This window comes from Hippoglossus stenolepis, chromosome 1 (assembly GCF_022539355.2).
Source record: "Hippoglossus stenolepis isolate QCI-W04-F060 chromosome 1, HSTE1.2, whole genome shotgun sequence".
NCBI lineage: Eukaryota > Metazoa > Chordata > Actinopteri > Pleuronectiformes > Pleuronectidae > Hippoglossus > Hippoglossus stenolepis.
The window spans coordinates 5972561-5995314 of record NC_061483.1 but is presented as its reverse complement, the minus strand read 5'-3'; the positions used below and the strand labels follow the sequence as shown (position 1 = coordinate 5995314).

The 22754-nt window shown below is 39.4% G+C and overlaps 3 protein-coding genes across 3 annotated transcripts; 2 read left to right on the top strand and 1 right to left on the bottom strand.

Annotated features, from left to right (window-relative positions):
• Positions 1 to 2735: 2735 nt before the first annotated feature.
• LOC118113892 (proteasome subunit alpha type-4) lies at positions 2736 to 6067 on the bottom strand. The gene is made up of 9 exons (XM_035163957.2): positions 5919 to 6067; positions 5095 to 5119; positions 4961 to 5003; positions 4555 to 4717; positions 4386 to 4463; positions 4119 to 4207; positions 3731 to 3861; positions 3259 to 3382; positions 2736 to 2966 (listed from the first exon to the last, which is right to left on the bottom strand). Exons 2-9 carry the CDS (start codon positions 5095 to 5097, stop codon positions 2812 to 2814), a joined length of 786 nt encoding a protein of 261 aa, XP_035019848.1. The 5' UTR covers positions 5098 to 5119; positions 5919 to 6067; the 3' UTR covers positions 2736 to 2811.
• Positions 6068 to 6773: 706 nt separating this feature from the next.
• LOC118112911 (solute carrier family 25 member 44) lies at positions 6774 to 12061 on the top strand. Its single transcript, XM_035162425.2, has 4 exons — positions 6774 to 7017; positions 8436 to 9104; positions 9224 to 9351; positions 9637 to 12061. Exons 2-4 carry the CDS (start codon positions 8477 to 8479, stop codon positions 9826 to 9828), a joined length of 948 nt encoding a protein of 315 aa, XP_035018316.1. The 5' UTR covers positions 6774 to 7017; positions 8436 to 8476; the 3' UTR covers positions 9829 to 12061.
• Positions 12062 to 15065: 3004 nt separating this feature from the next.
• Positions 15066 to 22692, top strand: LOC118116221 (cellular retinoic acid-binding protein 1). Its single transcript, XM_035167705.2, has 4 exons — positions 15066 to 15222; positions 17273 to 17451; positions 18515 to 18628; positions 22533 to 22692. Exons 1-4 carry the CDS (start codon positions 15153 to 15155, stop codon positions 22581 to 22583), a joined length of 414 nt encoding a protein of 137 aa, XP_035023596.1. The 5' UTR covers positions 15066 to 15152; the 3' UTR covers positions 22584 to 22692.
• Positions 22693 to 22754: the final 62 nt, after the last annotated feature.

Genomic DNA, 22754 nt, shown 5'->3' with positions numbered 1-22754 from the left:
TTTAACATATTTTGTTACAGCCAAATGTTTAAATGAATGTTATTAACATTTTATTAACTGCCCCAGAAAGGCTCTTTTTAGGGCTTTTACCTGTTTGCACTTTTTTTTGTGATTTCTTATTTTGTGGTTTGCAGCTAAACAAGCTAAGTGTTGTCTGTGTTGCTGAAACATTCTAAGTAAACTAATTGTACTGTTGTCTCATGTGAAATGTGTGTACTCTATATTATACTTGAGGTATCAACATAAAAGTAATTGTCCAGTATTTTAATGGTTTGAATAATACATTTTGCAAAAGTGCTGGTTTCACCTTTTCAAATGTGACAATTCAATACCTGTTTCTGCTTTATATCAAATATCTTGTATTGCTTTGCTTGAATAAAACTAGAGAGTTAAAGAAATTATATTGTCAGAAATGTTAGTATTTCGAAAGGCAAGGTCCAATGTCGTGTTAACTTGACCACTAGTCTGTACTTTAGTGAATCCAACTAGCTAATTACCTTTTTATTGCACTATTCAGCCTTTATTGAATGTGTTTAGTAAGAACAGGAGAATCTCTACTTTCAGGTTGGAGACCACTTTAAAGTGCAAATATGGATGAGAGAGAAACGCTCCACAAACAGGTGATTATTAAATTATACGGTTAGAAGCTTTGACTTCACAAATATTGAGTGCAGGATGAGAAAATACGAAAAGCGCTGATACCCAGGAAAGAGCTGGTCTATGCAGGGCTGCAGCCGCCGCTGAGGACATTGAGGTCACATCCACAGCATTGTTTCTGGGAATGTGCGGGGCATTAACAAACTGAGGGGGGAGTTGACATATAACACACACACACACACACACAATACAAAAAGTGGGTTTTCACAGATTAATTTAGTTGTTGGGTTCAACATGCAATATTTGACTGTTTGTGGCGTTTAGCAGGATAAGATTTCACCAAACAAAGGGATATTACTCCACCAGAGTCGCTCTTGAGGCAATGTGGTTACTTAAACGCTGCTGTGGTTGCACTGGGGGAATTTTGTTTTATCAGGGTAAAATGTATCATCCACTTGGACAAATTATTCAGCACGGACGACACAAGCGAATAGTTGAGGAGCGTGTCTCAGCCAAAACACATGGAAAAAGAAGCCGGACACAAATCTTGCAGTGGCCGTGTCATCAGAGCACATGTGCTGTACAACATTAAACAGCTGGTTTAAGTTACAACGTGACCACCTACATAGTGAGTGACTGAGGGCCCGGTATGGATAGAGCAGACGACCATTACTGTCAAATTCACCACCTGCTCTGTGACTCAACAAATGACAATCCGCACCACAGCCGGCGATTTGAAAATATAGCCTATAAATTACTTTTTTTCTAAAGGATATTGATTTATTCACCATTTTCAGATTATAATACCTTTATTATAAATTCTGTTATTGGACAATATAACAGTATTTTAGCCCCATGACATTTCATCAGTGAGCTCTGTCACCCTCAAGTGGTGAGAAGAACAAATGACACTCACTGATGGGGAGAGACCTGTGCAGTAAACTGGCCACGTCAAAACAAGAAGCTGTTTATTTGGAGCCAAGACTTTAAATAAACTGGTTTTAACTGATCACAATCCAGGGAAATATTTACTCTAAAACTAAATGTACAACCTGCTCTACTTCTATGTTTGTTCACCTTTCTTCTGGAAATGTGGGTCTTTAATATATATGCATTTTTAAATGTTTTTAATTTTGCTGCTCCTTGAGCTGTACAAGTCCTGTCTTACCTTACATCTGGAGAAAATAAATGTTCCCACTGGGAGGTGTTAAAGTTCCATTAAGATTTGTTCTTCCAGTCTAATAAACAAATTCCATCAAAGAACTGAAATCTGTCCAACAAGGTCCCAATAATATCCTGGTTTAACAATAACTGGAATTGGTCCAATACATTGTACTATAGCAACACAGACCATTTATGAAAACAAGTGGAACATAATTGTTTAAGCACATTAGGTCCAAACCGCTGTGTCTGCGTACGGTTATTTTTTGATCTATCATTTAGTTTATACTCTATGAAGACGTGAGTTGTGCAATGACAAATAAAGACAATTCTTCTCCAGCCACAACACAGAACCAGTAAAACTATGATGTAGTAGTAGAAGTTCTAGTGATGATGACTTGTTCACTTTGACACATTTGTTATACTTTGACCTTGTTATATAAAATAGACACTTTAAACCTGCTCGGCTTTACTAATTAATTAAGGTTCTTTTTATAATTAAGACGTATTTGAAAGTTCACTATGATAAACAATTCTTATAAAACTGGAGGTGAATGTAAGATTCATCAGGAAATGATGTAACAAGTTAGAAAAACAGACCGTGGTCTTTTAGATTTTAGAGTTCTCAGAACTGACAGCGCCATCATGTGGCAAAACACTCCCCCATCACTCTACAGTAAATAAACACAAGAACATGTTGAGCAGCAGTTTTCCTCTTTACAAAGACCATCTGAGGTTAAAACATCTGGGCCTGCTTCTGGGTAATATGACACTTCAAGGATCAATTAAGAAAATATATAGTTACTTTATGATGCTGTCAAATGGTATGAAAACATATTTTATCTACTCCAATAATAAAACTAGGTAGGTCTTTAATTCTTTTCTACTTTATCAAAATCATGAAACATCTGTTAAAGGTGTGTAAATAAAAAAAGATGACACTTTTACTTGTGACAAGGAAACAGACAACACGTCCATCACTTTCCAAACTTTTAATGTAAAAGACAAAACATACAGAATTTTATGACATGAGGGGGGAAAAAAAGGTTTTTCTCATTTGTCCTTCTCCTTCTGCTCCTTGTCCTTCTTGTCCTTCTCAGCCTTGGCCTCTTCGGCCTCGTGCCGCTTGATGAGCACCTCGACCTCTTTCTGTTTAAGAACCTTGATTTTGGTTTTCCCGTCTTCCCGCGTCAGGGTGGCGATCTCCACTGAGATAGGAAATGTGAAACACGGTTGTTGTAGTTAGTTAGTGTTGGTTTCCATTTTAAGTCTTGTAATAGATACATCCTGATGACTTAGATTTAATGAATTATTTCAGCCAAAAGCCTCATTGTTTATCTGATAGAAGTTTTTTATAATTAGTTATGTTAGTTTAGAGCCTTGTTATAACTACTGTTAAGATATCTCCTGCATTAACAGTGCATGTCAGTAATACTGTCATTTCACATCAATCAAAATGTGCAATCTAAACTACTAGTGAGTGCTGTCTGTGATTCTCACCTTTTTCTGCTGAGAGCTTGCTGACATCCATCGTTTTGTTGAGGACTTTGACGGCCAGAGCCAAAGCAGAGGACAGAGTCATCTCTCCCTCTTTGAAGTCCTGCTTCAGCATGGACACGGCAGCCTGAGGCAAACAAGTCAACACATGATATTATACTCAGGATACAGAGGAACAGTAACTCAAATAAAGTTAATAAAACTTATTGGTTCAACTAATGTATCCCTCAAATTCAAAATTGGCAACAAAGCATTTAATACAATTTTAAAAATAAATTATAAATGCCTTATTGTAAGGCTCCTACACCAAATACTCCGAAGCCAAAACTGCAACAATCTTATGACACTTTATCTTATGAAAGGAAAAGATTATGACAGCAATTCACATTCAGAACTACTATAATCACAACAGTGTTCATACTATCTGTTGAGATCATCTTACTGATTCTCATCACTCCACACATTTCAGACTTACAGCGCTGTTGTTGCCGATGCACGTTGCCTTCCAGCCTCCGTAGTTGCCGCTGGGGTCACTCTGGTACAGCTGGAAACCGTAGTGTTTGTCCCAACCCATGTACAGCAGAGAAACACCAAACGGCCTCTTTCCTTTAAACACAAAACCACACAGATGTTACAGAACGCCAAAAACCCATCTGACATTTCACTAAATGATGAAATATTGTAGTCGACTGTGTACCAGTATAACATTTTGTCAGACATCTGTAAAGATGCACACTTGAAATGTTTAAAAATGACAATTATGTTGATGCCAAAGATCGTGTATAATAAACCTGTTGGATTCCTTCAGCAACATTAAGGAATAAGAACCATGAATGAGACAAAACAACTTCTGTGCATTTTACCTCCAAATTGTGTGTAGGCTTGCTTGATGTCACACAGAGCTGTCACCAGCTGCTCACAGGGAATGGGCTCCTGGTACTGCAATAAATATCTATAATAGAGAAATTTGAACTGGTCAACAGTTGGTGGTAAATGTGATACAAGGCTAGAAAGTTTCTTGCAATTTTATTTGCGTCCTCTTAGGGAATGTTATTCTTAGAGTTAGACCTGATAAATAAGGAGGTATATGGGACAGCCCTAAAATTGGCAGGTTTTCCTCTGACGCTTACCTCTGTGCAATTAGCCGCAGCTCATTTGTCAGTACATTGGCATCTGAAGTGATCCCAGCAACACTGCACGCCATGTCTCTGAAAGACACAAGCACACAGCACCAACAGTTTAATGTAAGAATACCTGAAGTGCTTCTTTAACTTAAAGTCTGCAGTTCAGTTCACTCACTCATTGAGCTTGTAGATCTTCTCAGAGAAGAAAACCTCATCAAGCAGTTTGTGGATGTTGCGTCTCTCTGCTGCTAAGAGCACGCCGTCATTCGCTAGAATCCCCAGACATGTGCCAGCATGACCGATGGCTTCCATGGCGTACTCCACCTGATACAGGCGCCCTGAAAAATGTAGTCACAAGGTGTCAATTGAATGTTCTCTCTAAAAACGTATAAAAACTTTACGACTTAATAATATGAAACACACATAAAATAGTTTGACAAAATTAAAAGGTATTCACTAATGGAATATGTGCGATGTGGCTAAATGTTAGAAAGTGAAACTTCAAACTAGTCAAACTGGAATATAATGTCAATATGATCGTGTATTTTATTATCAAATGTGTAAAAAACAAAAACACTTGCCTTCAGGGGAAAATATAGTTGTCCGAGAATCATATCTGCGAGACTAAACAATAAAGAAATAACAGGTTAGCTAAAAAAAACCACAAGATATATGAAAAACTAAATCCTGCAGAGTTTTAAAAATGGCTACTTACCATTTTTGCACGTCACTGGATCCTTCTGCAAATTATACAAAAAACTGTTGTTATAAACTGCGGCAAACAGCAGGAAAACAAAGATCTTACATGTGTTGCACATTGAAGCTGAGGTCTTCACATTGTTTGAAGCCAACTGTCAAGTTTGTGAAAATGATTCTATTTACAAAAGCAGGAAAACTAAATGTCACTGCTTTCTTTTTACAAGTCTAGACCAGGATCAAATCGAGAGAACACGATAATCGAAATACATTATCCCACAAAAAGCTAAACAGTGACTCAGCTGTTTCTCAGATTTAATAGATAAATTGAGTTAGATCTATTTATATAGCACATTAAAAACAAGTGCTTTACAATTATTACAAAGTAACACAAGCATGGATGAAGTACAATGTTAGAAATAAAGTCTATAGAAAAAGGTAAACACAGTAAAAGGGCATAGAAAAGTTAGACACAAATAAGGTGAAATAATGACAACAAGCATTAGAATAATTACAAGACAGACTCGAGCTGGATCAAAGGTAAGATTAAAGGATCAAGATCGGGCAGAAAACTTCTTAAATAAAAGAATAAACGATGAATTGACTCTTTCTTTGACACAGTGTTATAAATCCTCCCTGTGCAGCTCGGTGTACAGCAGCTAGCTAACTGATGCTAAACAGAATGAATCTGCAATATCTCAGCATGCTAACTGGCTAGCATGCTACCAAGCTAGTTCCAGAATAAAAGCCACCCTGCTAGAGCACCGCGAAGTGAAGGTGTGACGTAAAATTTTATTAAAATTAAACAATGCTGTAGTAAATAATAAAATAACGAGTCGTTACCTCAGATTAAAGAGAGTAAGTTTTGTCACTTCGGCCCAGACAGCGATCCGGCACTTTCTGTTTGATGCTTCCTCGCAAACCCCGGAAACTGCGGCCGTGAGGAAGCAGCTCAGCAGCGCCACCTGTCAGCGGGAGGACCGATGTAATATTCTGCATCACTTTTCCAGGTCAATGAGAGAAAGAGAGAAAGAAAGAAAGAGAGAAAGAGAGAAAGAAAGAAAGAAAGAAAGAAAGAAAGAAAGAAAGATGTTGAGTAATAATTTGGCTATGACAGTGTTGACTTACAGAAATATTACATTTGGTCTTATAATGTACAGAAAATGCTATATATTTTTAAAATAATTTGATAGTACTTACAAAACACATTTTGCACAAATGTAAATTTCTGAAAAACCTCACACGTTATTGTATTTTAGAAAGAACTGTCTATTTTCATTAACTCAGTGAAATTAATTCTAAAAAAGCCCCACTCTCATTTCATTGTAAAGGACGTTGTTTGTAAGATTTGTAGAGATAGATAGATAGATAGATAGATAGATAGAAAGAAAGAGAGATAGACAGATAGATAGATAGATAGATAGATAGATAGATAGAGTAGATAGATAGATAAAGTTTAAAACAAAAAGTAGCTCTGCTGTGTTCAGGGCTCTTCTGTTGTCTAACCTTTTTTATGAGTCCACCACAATGTGGAACCTATATAAAATCAGTCGGGTTGAACATGTGTCAGTATTATATTTCCTAATGATGACACTGATAATTATACAGCATAATTTTTACCTCTATTTGATTTAATCAGTGGAAGAAATCGGTTTAAGTTCACGTCGTTTCCCCCCTCTACGTTGGTGGTGCTTGAACGCAGCACGCCTGTGATTGGCTGTCTGAGCAGCATGGCGTTTGAATGGGAAGAGGAAGACATCTGACTGTTAGCTCGTTAGCTAGGAAGTGGCTAACCCACGCTAAAGAAAACAAACAGGTTAAAGTTAAACGGCGACTCCGCGGCGTTAGCTTGACTTACTTGTTCTCATCCTCTGTCGACATGACGTCTCGAGCCCGAATCGCACTCAGGACCCGATTCTGAATTAAACATCTGTCCGGAAAGGTGAGTGTTTCAGACGCGATGCTAACGCTAGGTAGAGCTAGCTCGAGGGAGGCTAACACGCGACATTAGCGCACCCAGAAGATCGAAACCAGCGTTTTATGACATGCAACCTTTTATTTTATGATCATGTTTGACTCTGTGGGTGTTATATTGATCTATACTAGCTCGAACAGGACGGATACTGTCGCTCCCGGTCGGCCTCACTGCGCCTCGGGTACACTGTGTCCTCTGACCGATACTGTCACTGGGGGTCAAACAGAAACCAGTGAGATGATAATCAGCTGTTCTGGGACCAGTAAAGCGACTCTCTCATAGATAAGATCAGGTCAATGTTATTAAGGTGACATTAGAAGTTACTGTTATTAGGTTACAGGCTGTTTTTTTCTCAGCAAAGATGGAGGAAGGGCTGCAGATACACATAAGTGCTGTTATCATCTGGGTCCATCGCGTCACAAGGTTGTGGTTACATCACTGTTATTATCTCAGCTGAGGAGGAGGTCACGTGTTTTATCTGTTACGCAAAATAAAAAAGATACGCAATCGATTTGCCTGCAATGTTGTGGAGGGGCGTGGCCGGACACACGGAAGAGCCAATAACATTTTGACGTGGTTCCAGGAAGTGGGTTTTTTTTCCACTTACACAACAATTCCTGGGTCCTGAGAAAAAACATTCAGGCATGTTCGAACCGCCCCTCAAATCTTGGATTATATATAAATAAATTCTACGTAATACACATAACACAAAACCAGAAATGACCAGAAAGTAGAATGAAACTAAATCTGTCATTTAGTGTGTTTCCATGGTGACGTATGGAGAAGCACTAGCTCCCATCTGCATTACAGTAAATGTTGAATCAACCTTAAACACAGAGTTTTGCTTGCAGGAATAATATGAGACAATATTAACAAGACGACGTCAGGCCCTGCTGTAATGATAATAATATATACTAACTTTATTTGTATAGCACTTATCTAAACAAGGTTACACAGGGCTTCACAAAATCCATGGCAAACCATGAATGAACTAAAATAAAAGCGCCAAATCATGGCATTCACTGTGGATATCCATAGTATCCACTGCTCTGGGGCATTCTGACACAATACTGAAATGGTTAAAAGCAGTCCTTTAGAATAGTCTTCAGGTGAAGTAGCAGAATACTTTGGTTCCCTCTCTGCCTCTGGTGTAAATTAGACAAAGACAGTTTGACGAGTTAATCAACTCAACATCCTTACGAGTTTTCATGTGTATTACATGGTATAGGTGGTAGTGGTACATTATGTCTTCATGCCTGCTTCATGGAAAGGTTGAAGAACCATTTGTTCGCAGTAAACTTCAATTTCCAGTCTCAAAAACCAACGTTAATAATTTGTTTAAACTCCTTTACTGACGACACAGTTGTTTGCTTTTGTTCTCTCAGGCAGGATTCAGTCGGATGAGGTCGCCCCTACAGCTGTCAGGATGCAGCAGAAAAGAAACATCCAGATCATCGAGTGGGAGGACCTCGACAAGAGGAAGTTCTACTCTTTCGGGGTGTTCATGACGATGACCATCCGTGCCACGGTCTACCCGGCAACACTCATCCGCACGCGGTTGCAGGTGCAGAGGGGCAAGTCGCTCTATGGCGGCACTTTTGACGCCTTCTTCAAGATCGTGCGGGCGGAGGGCGTACGGGGCCTCTACCGTGGCTTCATGGTCAACTCCTTCACGCTCATCTCAGGCCAGGCTTACATAACCACCTACGAACTGGTGAGAAGGTATGTCTCCCAGTATACAGAGGACAACACGATGAAGTCGCTGGTGGCCGGCGGCTCGGCTTCACTGGTTGCTCAGAGCATCACCGTTCCCATAGATGTCGTCTCCCAGCAGCTGATGATGCAGGGCCAAGGGGCGCACCTCTCCCGCTTTCAACTCAACTCTAACACAGAGGCGGGAAAGCCCAAAATACTGTTCGGCCAAACCAGGAACATTATGAGTCAGATTTATGCTGCTGATGGTTGCCGGGGCTTCTACAGAGGATACGCTGCTTCTTTAATCACTTACATCCCCAACAGTGCGGTCTGGTGGCCTTTCTATCATTTTTATGCTGGTATGTGCCTGAAACATCTGAAAGCACTGCACTCATTACACTTTCCCCAAAAACCTTGAGCTTTTGTCACGTTCAATTTATCTTTGAGCCTAATAATAGATCTGTGTTATGTTTTACAGAGCAACTCTCCAAACTGGCTCCCAGTGACTGTCCTCATCTGCTTCTACAAGGCATGGCTGGACCTCTCGCTGCTGCCACTGCCTCAACGGTCACCAACCCAATGGATGTGGTTCGAACCAGAGTACAGGTTAGCGTCAGTAAAAACTCATTCAAATGAAATGTTGCATCAAAATCCAAATAATTAACTGAAGTGTAATTATCAGTGACCAAATTCAGAGAAGTTACCATTTTAGATTTCATTGTTAAATCACTGTTTGATTTAAATATTGTGCTTGTTCAAATAATAATTTTTACATAGTCTGCAAAAACAAAAATCTGAAATTTGTCTTAATAGTTAAATATCATCCAGTTTTAGGCTTAGATACTTTGATACTGGTTTGTGGTTCCATGCTCTGTCATGTGTGTTTTTTAGGTCGAAGGCAGGAATTCAGTCATTGAGACGTTCAGACAGCTGATCAAAGAGGAGGGCTTCTGTGGTTTGACCAAAGGACTGTCGGCTCGCATCATTTCATCCACACCCACTGCCATCGTCATGGTGGTCGGCTACGAGACTCTAAAGAAAATGAGTTTGCGACCGGAGCTGGTGGATTCGAGACACTGGTAAAACACACCCGGACAGACGGTGTATGTACCATGTGACATTTTCGCCCCCCAGCCCCAAAGTGGACTTCCTGTGAAAGCACTGGGTGAATAATACATCTCAGCCTTTGGGGGGGAAAATGAGATCAGGCCAATTAAAACACCCAAACCATGTGTTTAAATCTGTATCTGACCTTTCATACCGACTCATAAGTTACAGATTAAAGCAACACTATGTAACGTTGACTGAGCGACAGCGCCCTCTGCAGCAGCTCGGTGTCCGAGCGATAAAGTGGTTTTAACGTTGAGAAAAAGAACCACCACCAATCTCTTGGAATTGATAAGTGGATATAACCCATGACCCCTGACCCCTGGCTTCCTGAACCAGAAGAGCTGCCGCTGTGACCTATACAACAAACTCTCTTTAGAATTCTTTGTGTTTTTAAAGTTTCCTGCTGAATTTTGGAGATAAACACTGGTTTTTAATGACTTCTAGCTGATCTACAGTTCAGCTTTACTTTTTCAACTTGCTGGACCAGATTTGAAGCTGCAACTCTCAGTCGGTTCCACGCGTCTCACAGGAGATCGTACCCACTCACCAAAGTTACAGAGAGACGTTCAGGGTGAGGAGTGAGAATGAAAGAGGAAACCTTCTCTCTTTTCCAAGACATTGAACAATGAAACTTATTTTAAAGCTGGTGTTTATGGTAAAAAAAAGTTGCATAGTGTTGCTTTAAATATTTTGCCTTTTAAAGTTCACACCCAGGTTTGCAGTTGTCGCTGCTTAAACAGGGTTGAAAACTGCATTATCGTTTTGTCGGTGGACAATGGAGACAAATTGAAGCAACCTTTCATCGAATTTGTTTTTTGTGTTTGGGCAACGCACACTGCATCGTGTTTCTGCATCTTTGCTTAGCAGATAAGTGAAACTGAAAGCCGTGTACTATGTTTGATAGTTTGTGCCGTCTTACCAAAGTCAAGCAGAGCTGGGCTCACATTACAAACCGGGGTTTGGAGAAACGTCAGTGCAAACAAACTTATGTTTTTTGTTTCCTTCCATTCATCAAACTGGCGTGTGTCTGATATGTACGGTTTCTTTCTCCTGGCCTTTTCTAGTCGCTGCCTTCATAGTGTGAAATCACTAACAACAATGTGAGTTTTGTTTTTAGCTGCTGAATGAGCATGAGAAGACGGGTGTTTGGTATTAGAATCTGCAAAATGGCAGTTACTATGTTTTATTTGTCCTGCAAGTCAAAATAAATCACTCGACAAATTCCACACGCAACACGAGACGCACAGTGCCACATTTGATCAGCTCTTCTGTAACACACTGTTCGTCTGTCGTATTGACGATGTAGAAAATGGCTGATTTGGTGTAATGGTAACCACCGGGTATCTCTGCCAGTGAAAACCTGTGAGCAGAAATGACAGTCTCATCTGGTGTGACGGTAAATGTTTGAGTGCAATAAATGTTTTCTCCTTCTCAGAAAAATGTGATTGTATATTTCCTGTGAATAACATGTCTTCTTTAAAATGCATTTTAACTAATTTATCTTTTGTTTTTTTTGGGGTTTATGACCACAGACGTGTTTGATCTTCAAAATGTCACATTTCATAATTTGTTTTTCTTTTGTGTGACATGAGTAACGTTGTTCATTGTATCTCATACAGTTTGTTGCTTAAAAAGAAAAACTGCTTAAGTGGCTTTTGGGGGCATGTAATTAATTTAAAAATACAGGAAAACAACCAATTTTATTTTAAGTTTTAGGTGAGATGTGCTCACTGTTTTGGACAGATACAAAAAAAATATATATATATATATACATGTAGTTATTGACACGTAACATTAGATGTTACAGAGAAACAGAAAGATACAAGGATGTTTTACTCCGGTGGCAAATTCCTAAATCTGAAAGTTGTATATGAAGCCATAATGATTTTTTAAATTATACAGACATTTCTCAGGCCATACCAAGATGTGTTAGAAACATTGAAGTTCTACCTGAATACTTTGTAGATTCACCTGCAGTTTTAAGTTCTGGTTTTCACAAGAACACATTTTCTTCATTATTTAAAAAAAACAACAAAAAAAACACGTGAGAATCAAAGTTTCAAACAGCTCGACAGTGATTCGTCCTCTGACGAGTCAGAACTCGACTGTTGTGTACAGAATACATGTGGTTTCACATCATGTGTTGTGTCAGTGTATTTTCATTCAACATCTGTTTGTTCAATAAAACTTCACAGCTGCTCTTGAACCGTTGGCTCTGCTGTTTTTATTTTTCTGTTTCATATTTTAATGTGGATTTAAAAAAGCAATCTCAATTAAAACACGTGATTGCCATTTTAATGTCAGATCGCTAACTTGAAGAGAATGAGAACTTGTTCAGAAAAAAATGTTAAAATACTAAATAAGGCCTAAATATTTAATAACTGGATTCCAATATTAATATTTAAACTTTAAAAAAGTTATGCTGCCATAAACATTTTAAAACATTACTACACAATATGAACATTTCTGGTTCCGCCAACACTCGAACGATGTGACGCTCTGGAACTTCACTCAGCCGCTCCTCTAACTGGACTTGATGAAACCCGAAGAGACAAAATCTATTCACGAAAAACAATCGCACATTTATGAAACACATTTATTAATCGAAACAGAAAAACAAATCTTCCTCGGATTTAGTTCAAAGGAATAAAAAAAAATTACTTTATTCTTGAAATGCAAAATGTTCTAATGTTTGGCTCTAATAATCTTCCGTAGTATTTTCTTGGTCAGAGAGATAATTATTCTCGAGGCGTCTGCAGAATCCCAGATGAACAAAATAAAACCTAAGAACATTATACTGGAGTTTAGCAGCATGTGTGTACGAAGAAGTCTTAGTGTGGACACGTAAATTGGAAAAAAACAAACATCTAGAGATCTTGTCAATATTGTGCGTTGCCGACATCCTCGGGGAGTTCGTTGTGCAGATGAGAACGTCCGGGAAAATGTGATTCTGCGGTTGAGAAGTTAATGTGTTTCCTCGATGTTCTCATACATCTTCCTGAAGGTGACGCTCTGACATCAGAGGTCAGATCTTATTAAGGTAGTTAGGTCCCGAGATGAGAGGATCTACTGAGCTAAATCATTTGATTTGATTGTTATTGGCAATGCAGCTTTGATTCTGCTCGTCGTGATATTATATATATTATATATTATTTTTACCAGTGCTTTGTGAGAAAATGTTTGTTTATATTTAAGTCTCACAAAAGCTCTGCTCGTTTCTGATTTATTTCATAGTAATATACAATGAAAGGTTTACTTTGCTGCTGGAGAAAAAACTGCATATGAGTGAAAAATACTGCCCTTATAGTATAATAATAATAACAACAACAACAATACTACTGCAGCTTGACTTGTGCCGTCCCAGTTAAGTGTGTTTATGTACAGTACGCACGGAGAAGTAAAACCAAGAAATGAAAAACAAGACAAGGCAGTTGACCGTAAGAATATCGGCCACAGAAGAAATAAATACAATCATGCAAAAGTAAATACAAAATAGTAAAAAAATAAAAAAATAAAACGTTTTTAACATAATGGAAAAGTGTGTGAATGTGTAAAGTATTTATACAAAAGAAAATGTCTGATAGAGATGAAGGGAGAAGCAATGACAACTGTATTGATCGTGTTATTGCCAATAAAGGTAGAATATGTGAATGGGCATAATGTATATTATGTAAAATAATAATAAATATAAATAAAGTTAACTCACTAAAAGTAAATCTCAAGTCAGATTAAACCAAATGAAGCCTTAAAAGCACCAACGTCCCTCACACGTATATGTTCAGTGTCAACATTTTCCTGAACAGGACAATAGATGGCAGCAGACGAGGAGCTTCCAGCTCACGTCCTTCACTCACACATCCTTAAACTCGCTGCACTCAAACTTTCCCTCCTGCTGATGAAACCACCCGACAGGCCAATGTACCGACGAATGACAGAGAGGAGGAGGAGGCCTGGTGAAGATGGTGCAGGCCTCCTCTGAGCTGACACTTCCCGGTGGGATGACGGAGTGCTCCCTGCTCGGCTCTATACATTAATTATCAAGCGGTGTCTGGAAGGCACTTTGTCTACAAGACTGATGAGGGGCTGTCGAGGGAGGAAAGGAACTGACTCGGTTAGAGGAAGGGCCTCTGGTTCTCAGGGGATGTAGTGGTGGTAGCTATGTGGTGCCAGTGTGTGTGTGTGTGTGTGTGTGTGTGTGTGTGTGTGTGTGTAGAATAAAAGGTGGGATAGTCAAAGTACAAAGAGGATGGACATGAGAACTGTATTGAAAAGTGTGATCTTCTCAGCTATAGACACATTGAAGAGCAGCAAAGGACAAATAGGTATTTTTAAGGGGTTTTCTGGGAATTCATGATGTATGTTTAATGTTTGAGTCTGTGTTTAAACAGCACTGACATATATACACACACATATATTTTTTTTTTGTGGTTGCTGTAATTGTTTCTTTAGAAATTCATGTCTTGTAGATCAGTCATTTAATTAAATAATCTTTTGTGGTGCTGGATCGAGAACCTGCAGGATTGTTTAATGTGTTATATAAGTGGCCGATTCACCCACACTACAAAAATAAATAGATAAATAAAAACCTTTGAGTGGCATCTTGCAATTGAATGTTATCAAGGTTTTATTTGTCCAACATCTGTCACTGAAATGAATAAGAACCACCTACAAAGACCCAACCGTCCATCCATCCATCATCTTAATAAAACTTTTTTCTCAAACCAGTCAGAAATTACTTAAACTTTCGGCAGCAGGGTGTCGCTAGCAAAAATTATTTTGCATTTTTTACTACTCCAGAAATGATCTCTATCGATCTCAAGTGGATTTCCTCATTCGTGTTAAATTCTATTATCAGCACCACTGTCACAGATTCAATCACCTCCATCACTTTAGGTTGGAGGCAGAAATCTCAGAGACAGTTGATGGGAAGTGAAGAAATATAAACTGTATGTCACAAAACAAGTAGAGAATGTGTTCAGCTGTAGGTGTGAATGAGAAACCTGTGATAAATGCACCATCAAGTTCCACAAACCCTCAGTTACAGATGAGACATTTTAACCAAAACATAATTTAGCCCCATCATTAAAACAAATGTGTAATGACTCAGAGCCTGTGTGTGGGGAGAGGGAGCCGGGGTGGAGGAGGTTTGGTCACACGCAGGGAGGAGGAGGAGGAGGAGGAGGAGGCAGCACAGGGACGGACATAGGGAGAGAAAGAGGCTGAATAAAGGGAGCAGACGAGGCAGCAGACGACGGAAGGCAAAGGCTGACGCACAAACCGAACCCTGCGAGGAAAAAATGCCCAATTTTGCCGGCACGTGGAAAATGATAAGCAGCGAGAATTTCGACGAGTTGCTGAAAGCCCTGGGTGAGGAGAATCTACTCTGTCTGTGAGGAAGGTTTCAATGTGTTTCAGTGAAATCATAGATTCAACATTATATTGATAAGCTTGTTAATGGTCTATTAACTTTACCTTGGATGCAGAGGCATGTTAGGGTTTGAAATGTCTGCACAGACAACGGGTGTTGAGTGAATATTTGAAAACACGGATGCATCACACTTGAGATACAAAAAGGAAACTATACAAAGACTAGAAGCATCTTGGTGGCAGAAAAATTAGATTTGATTAAATTTATAACAGATTTGTACGGAAGCCAAGAAACACATGTTTATTTCTACTTTTTAGGCCAGGATGTAGTTTTTCTTATTTTTTTTTAATTACAAAATTGTCAAAATTGTTTATCGTTGCAATTCTCATTTTAGTCACAAGATGCTGATGTGCAAAAAAACTAAAATAGGACTAAAAGCATCAAAGTTTTCTTCCAGGGGATTTTTACTCTCATGTCATAATTTTTACTGGAAATGTATTTTAATTGAGACGTCGCGTTACATCATATAACGAGTGACAAAGTTGTGGTGGACGGTCGAACACAGTGTATCACCCATGTGACTGGGTTCAAATTCCTTTCTGTTATTTTACGACTTACTTAAGTTGATCTTCATTTATGTGTAATTTCTTTTTCTGGCTTTCAGGAAGAAATATGGCAAAGTGTTAAAAAAATAAAATAGAAATTATAAATCCAAAATATAGAAGGCTTTTTTTTCTGTAAAATTACCCTGGAATAATTTGTCATTTGCCTCTCTGGGCTTCCATAGGGTTCTGCTGCAGTTTCATTGTTTTACATGTGGATATGTGTAATTACATTGGACAAATCTAACACTTAAAACAACTGGTTTTAATTAGAGGAGGAGACGACAACAACCTCGTCTTGTTGCACGTCGCCGATGCTGAGTTTGAGTGATGGACGGCACCGGAGATGAGAAACAGGCCCAGGTGTTCTCTCATCTGATCGTTTGCACTGTAACTGGGTGACAGAGCGTTTTAATCGCTTTTCCACTCGCTGGGACGACAGAACCGAACGTGATCCATCAGAGATCTTAAACAAAGCAAACAGCGCCGGCGTTCCTGCCTCTCATCACCTCGTCGCTGCAGCCTCCACATGCAACATCTGCTGATAACACTCGCAGCTGCTGGAGCCGTTCTGTTCAAATATGATATTTAACAGCTTTGTCTCGATTTCCTCTGGTGATAACTGAGGTCATGTGTTTTTACAGTGATAAGTCAGCACCTCTAACTTTATACATTTCTGTTGGACAAGTTTCATCTCTGACACACAAACTTTGTTCTTTTGGTGCCGGAAAAAAAAGACAGAATAAATGTGAGGTGTCAAAGCATCAGAGGGTCATGCACACTCTACCCTATCAAATAACTTCTTATATATACATTTTGAATTGACCTCATCAATTCATACGATATGAGGACGAGTGATTGATCAATGTAATTAAGCCGTGTCTCTAATATCATTGGTTGCAAAAGTTACAACAATGCAAAACTAAGTTACATAATTTTTTTAACTTCATAGTGATGTCATGATGACGTCATTCCGAACATATGATCCAAAATTATTCTTTGATCTATAGAAGCTTGAGATTGTGTCTATTGTACAATAGGAATAAACTAATGCATGACATGATTTCCAGATCAATATCAGCTTTAGATTGTCTCTCTAGCTCTGTTGTTCGCAGAGATATCTTGGAAACTGTGTTTCAACTTTGGACGATCAGCTCAAAAAGTGAATCATCTGTTTATACCCTCCCCTCTAATATTTCAACAGAGTTTGGTGAAAATCCATAAATGTGTTTATGAGATATTTTGTTCAAACACACAAACACAGGAAAAACCCCCATCCTTGCTAGGCTGGCGGGCAGTGAAAGGAGAAATTAGCTCTATTCTATTCGCAGTAGAAGGACATTTAAAATCAATTTTCTGTGGTTTGTCAGTTTATACATTTACTACCCTCCTCCGCAGCCTGACTTAATATCTCTGGACTCTCAGGAAGTTCTGTGCTTGTTGTCAGGTGTGAATGTGATGCTGAGGCGGGTCGCAGGGGTGGCTGCGTCCAAACCCCACGTGGAGATAAAACAGAACGACGAGCACTTCTACATCAAGACCTCCACCTCAGTCCGCACCACGGAGATCAACTTCCTCATCGGTGAGGAGTTCGACGAGGAGACGGTGGACGGCAGAAAGTGTAAGGTAATTCAATCCAGTGCCTGAGCACCGATCTGTTTATTCAGGAACATTTCACTTGTCCCTCTGACATCGAAGATTATGAACGTACAGTCTGAGAAGCTGTGGCGGAGGGAGTACTCAAACTTTTGAATTCAGTAAAACTACAAATAAATAGGCACAATGTACTCAAGTAAAAGTACCACCTTCAATTTACTACTTGAGTAAAAGAAAGTAAGTACTTAAAGTATTTAAAGTAAAAGTACTTTACAGAGTCTCGGCTGTGACCTTTTCAGAACTCATTTGAGGTGTTTGTTTACCAGTGATTCTGCTGCTGCTGCATGTAACGCACTGTAAATATGGAGCGGAGCAAAAGTGAAAAGTACCCGAAAATAAATCTACTTAAGTAAAGTGGAGAGATCCATGTAAAATGTACTTATAGGCACAGTAACAAAGTAAATGTACTTCATTAAATCCTACCACTGATGAGAAGGCTGTGGATTTGTAAAGGTTCTGGTGTTACAGTTCAAACCCTCAGCTGCAGTATCTCAGAAAATTGGATTAACTCTCTCAAACTCAACTCGACAACCTGCCAACCTGGAAACAGATTGAAATTCACTCACCCACATAAGCAAAATAGTTGTGGCCTTGATTTGGCCCAGTCCTGTTTGCCGGATCTGGGCCACGAGTAAGCCACAGAAATACCACGTGTCAAGTAATTGTTTTCAGCAATTTGAGCCACATTGACCTTTCACTACAGGGGTCACTTCAGGCTCACATCCTTTTTGTGCGGGCCACAAGGAGACCAGGAGTTCTGCATCACAAGTACCACATCCGTATGATGTCTGGGAAACCTCCGATGCAATGTCAGGCTACATCCGACATATAAATTGGATTAAACATCTCAAACTCATTACGTGCAAACTGATTTTTAATCTGTGCAGAAACTCATGAAGCCCAATGACGACTTAGAAATAGATTTAGATCCACGGTGTCTCACTGCTGACGTGTTTCACCCATAGACTGTATATATATATATATATGTTTCACCAGGTGAGACTCACCTCATGAAAGTGCTGCTTCTCTACAGAGCCTGGCCACTTGGGAAACAGAAAACAAGATGTACTGCAAACAGACTCTACTGAGCGGGAGCGGTCCCAAGACCTTCTGGAGCCGGGAACTGAGAGGGGATGAACTCATACTGGTGAGTGAGACGTTGAGGTGTCACATCGGAGAGGGCAACATACAGATATAGACTCAAATTAATCACGTACATAAAACAGGAATTGTACGGAGAGATAATCACGTTTGAAAGTCTCTTCAGAACAGATTTCCCTTTTGTTTCTCACAGAAAAAGTGTTAAAACCTTGTCTCTATATTTTTTTTTTGATCTCATCCCATCGTTCTGAACAAAGACGTCCACACAGTCCGTCTCATTCACATCTACAGTCTCTCTGCAGATCAGTGAACAGATGTTTGGACGCGTTACAAGGTGGGATGAGGTGTCACATTTGGAGGTCGCCATCTTTAGCCACTTGGGCCATTTTCTGTTTCCTCCTGCCAGTAAGAAAACAATTCAGGGATAAAGGAACAATCCTCAACTCAAAGACTCTGTTGTTCTGCCAGCGCAGTGCAGCCGACACGAAAAGGAAAAGTTTGACATTTTGGGAAACGTGCTTATTCACATTCTTGGCAACAATAAGAGGAGAATATTGGTTTGATATCTGTGCGGCAAATATGAAACTACATCCAGCAGCTTTCACTTAATTTCACAGAGAGATTGGAAACAGGAAAACAGCGTTAGAGTGGAACTTAGCAAAGGAAACAAAATCAGTCCCTGTCACTAAATAAATATGTTACATATGTATATATCTTCAGAAATCCTTTTGTTCTTACCACAGCAGCAACATTGTCAGTCTGTTGACAAATTAATAAACAGTTATCGAAGGAGGAGTCAATTTATTTTCATGCAAATGTGGCAACAATCTGCAGGTTTCGGTTTCGTAAACGAGAACATTTTAAAATTTTCTGATCAGATTGAAAAAAAGCCATTAAAAGATGTGAGTTTACACAATTTTGAATCATCTGCTTCAAGACCAAAATATTATTTGAGTAAATAATCTGATTCTTTATCAATAATCAAAAACTATAATGGCACTTTGTAGGGCACAGACCTCGGCCAAGGCCCAATACTTCCCATTTTATACCACGTTTAAATCCACTAGTACCAAGGTTTTTATTTGGATTCACACCAAATTGCACCCACAGATTGTTTTCATCAAGATCCATGAACTATTCGCTGTGAAATTGTAAACAAACGCCCGATCTCAGAATGTTAATGAAAACACATTCCTGTCCTTTTGTCTCAATCTGCTCCAAACTTTAATGGATACTTTCTTGGCCCCTTGTCTCATCTTTTTAACAAGTCTCATTAAAATCTGTTGAGTGGTTGTTGTGTAATCCTGCTCACAAACCAACCAACCAACCCATAAATGGACAAGTAAGAAAACCTCTGCAGGAGTAATGATGGTTCGCTGGAGGTCTAGTTTTTACTCTGGATGTTTCTGTGAGTCTCAAAAAAGAAAGAAAACTGAGCGTGAAGCTTCAAATTCACTGAACAAACTCAATAATCTCAATATTTCCGTGCGACTCTCGACCAGAGAGCAAAATCCCTTTTTCCAGTGATGACAGTGATATCAACAGAATCCAGGCAGACGCAGAAACTAAACGCAGACAGATGGTCAACAGAGGCCACAACTGGGTGGTGACACCAGATGGAGAATTGCTGAATGATTTGGTCAATATTTTTTTCCCGAAAATGCTCTGTAGTTCTTCGGAAATGTTGTGAACTCCCACGGCCTTGTTTCTTTCTTTCCATGGCCAGTTGAGGGTGTGGATAAACACGTCTGTTCCCTTTTAAAAAGAAGGCCTCAGACGACTTCTATTATTCTTGGTCAATCGATGTTGATTTTGCTGCTTTCAGAGAACGAAGGGGAGTTTGCAGCGACACAGCTCGAGGGGCTCCGCGGGGGAAACTCTCCGGACTAAATGAATTAATTCTCACTCACATACGTTTGCTGTTAAGACTCCACATTCCACGCAGCGTTTCATGATCTCGCATCCGTCGGAGACACTTCGGCCTCCAGTTCCTGGCAAATGCAGATCACTGAGACAAGGAGGTTTTTCCCTGCAAACATCTGGGATTTAACATGCAGGGTTTTTATTGGCCAGATGGACAACAACAGCCGAGTCCAGTTTGGCTTTGATGAGGAGCTGCTCCTTACTGACTGTGACTCACCTCCGCAGAGGCAATCAGGGAAATATTCGAGCTGTAATTTGGACGGAGCGCAGGTTTTTCGTGCAACAAAGCTTCCACCAAATCTGTTTTTATTCAAGATAAGGGCGTGCACGTCTCTCTGTGCTGGACCGATAGGATGTAATCTGAGCAGCATATGGGATTTAATCACTGGAAAATGTTTCAAAGAATACTGCAGGAGTTTTAACGTGATACTGGTGAGGAGGGAGAGTTCAGACATGTCCTCTGCTCATCAGGCATTTAAACACAAATCCCACATGTTACACCTCAATCAAAGTATTACTCATATTCAGGTTAAATTGATGTCGAGGCAGAAATATTTGGTTTTGACGTGATACAGATGAAACAATCGTGCATCAATGATCTGGAGGATGAAGCTAAACACGTCACTCAAGTTATTAAAAGTTTATTCAGAGAGTAAACCACACAAGCATCTTGTCAAGTTTCTATAATATTCCCTCAAACATGGTTCAGACACATTTCTTTAAGATATTGTGAACAAAAAGATTTGTTAAAATAAAAAACCCAAATGATTTATAAACACTGACGTTACTGATCCATTCTGACGTCTTTATAAACTCGTAGTAAATTACAGATTCATGTGAAGCTCTCAATAACACTGAAGTATTGTCTTGAAGACAATCGAGTTTCTCAGAATTTTAATACTTTAGTTAAAAATCATTAAATTGCTGGGGGTCAGTTTAGTATTCCTGGTTAAACATTTTTCCCAGAAGCTTAAAATCGAACACATCAGTTCCCTCTTCACTCTGTTCACAGACAAATGTGATCGTTCCTTTAACAGAAAAATTAAAGATGAATAAAATCAGCAGGCAGCAGACGATACAATTACCCTCCGAGGGAGAGAGGGATGAACGTGAGCTTTAATGAAGACGCCGTGTGGTGGAGCGGGATCCAAGATGGCTGTTATGATGTAACGGCCATTTAAGGGAGTCGATGCTTCAGACTGAAAAGCTACAATTTTTGTCCAAGCAAAGAACCTCATAAAACTAATTAACATTTCAAGCCAAAGAATATTGATTTTTTAAAAGATGAATGCTCTCCTGCTCTGGCTTCTTTATATAATGGGACTGGGGTCAGATGAAATTGTTTGGCTGTGATGGGGTCCAAATCCATATGTGTGTGTGTGTGTGTGTGTGTCGGCCCCTGTGGGCTTCAATTGCTCTCACTGATCATGCTGTTGAGAATCGCCACTGAACACTGATGGTTCCTGCAGTAAAACGTTTCCCTCAGCATCGCACCAGTCGCCAGATGGAGCTGCCGCAGACAGCGTGGGCCTGAGATAATGATGATGTGTGGCCACGACGCTGCGCCCTTGGGACAATAATAAATCTTTGGCCTCGGTCTCACACACCTCGGACCCGGGGATTCCAGTGCTTCTTCCCCATTTTCTTATCAGGCATTTAGTGGTGGGAGTTTAACACTTTACAAGGGGTTGAAAAGCACATTTTTGATTAATTATTTAAATAAGGAATCAGCTCAATTATTTTCAGTGGATTGATCAATCAATAAACGGTTTTATCCATAACACATCAGAATATATGAACCTGTTAGTCCTGTTAGAATTTACCCAGAGCTCAGATGTTTTATTCAGTTTATTATCATGTATGAAAAACAACAGCTTCAAATCCTCGTATTTTAAAAGTTGGAAATGGCAAAAACTGCTTTTTTTCGTTTATGAAATGACTATTTGATTTTGCAGCCGATTCTCAAAGACCCACGGTGAGAAGATGATTCTGCTGATGAAGTGAACCTTTGTTTTTTTTTGTTTCAGACATTCGGTGCGGATGAGGTGATGTGCACAAGGATCTACGTACGCGTGTAGCAGATCCAAGTCCTCCAGGGTCCAGAGTAGAAACTTCTCAAATAATCTCAGCAAATCTGTTCCAACAGTCCATGTCTGGATTCTTCATTAAATCCCAGTTTCAGACGGATTTTACTGCTTTTTTCTTCCTTTTTTTTCATAAAACTTGTTTTTCACTGGAAATTAAATGAC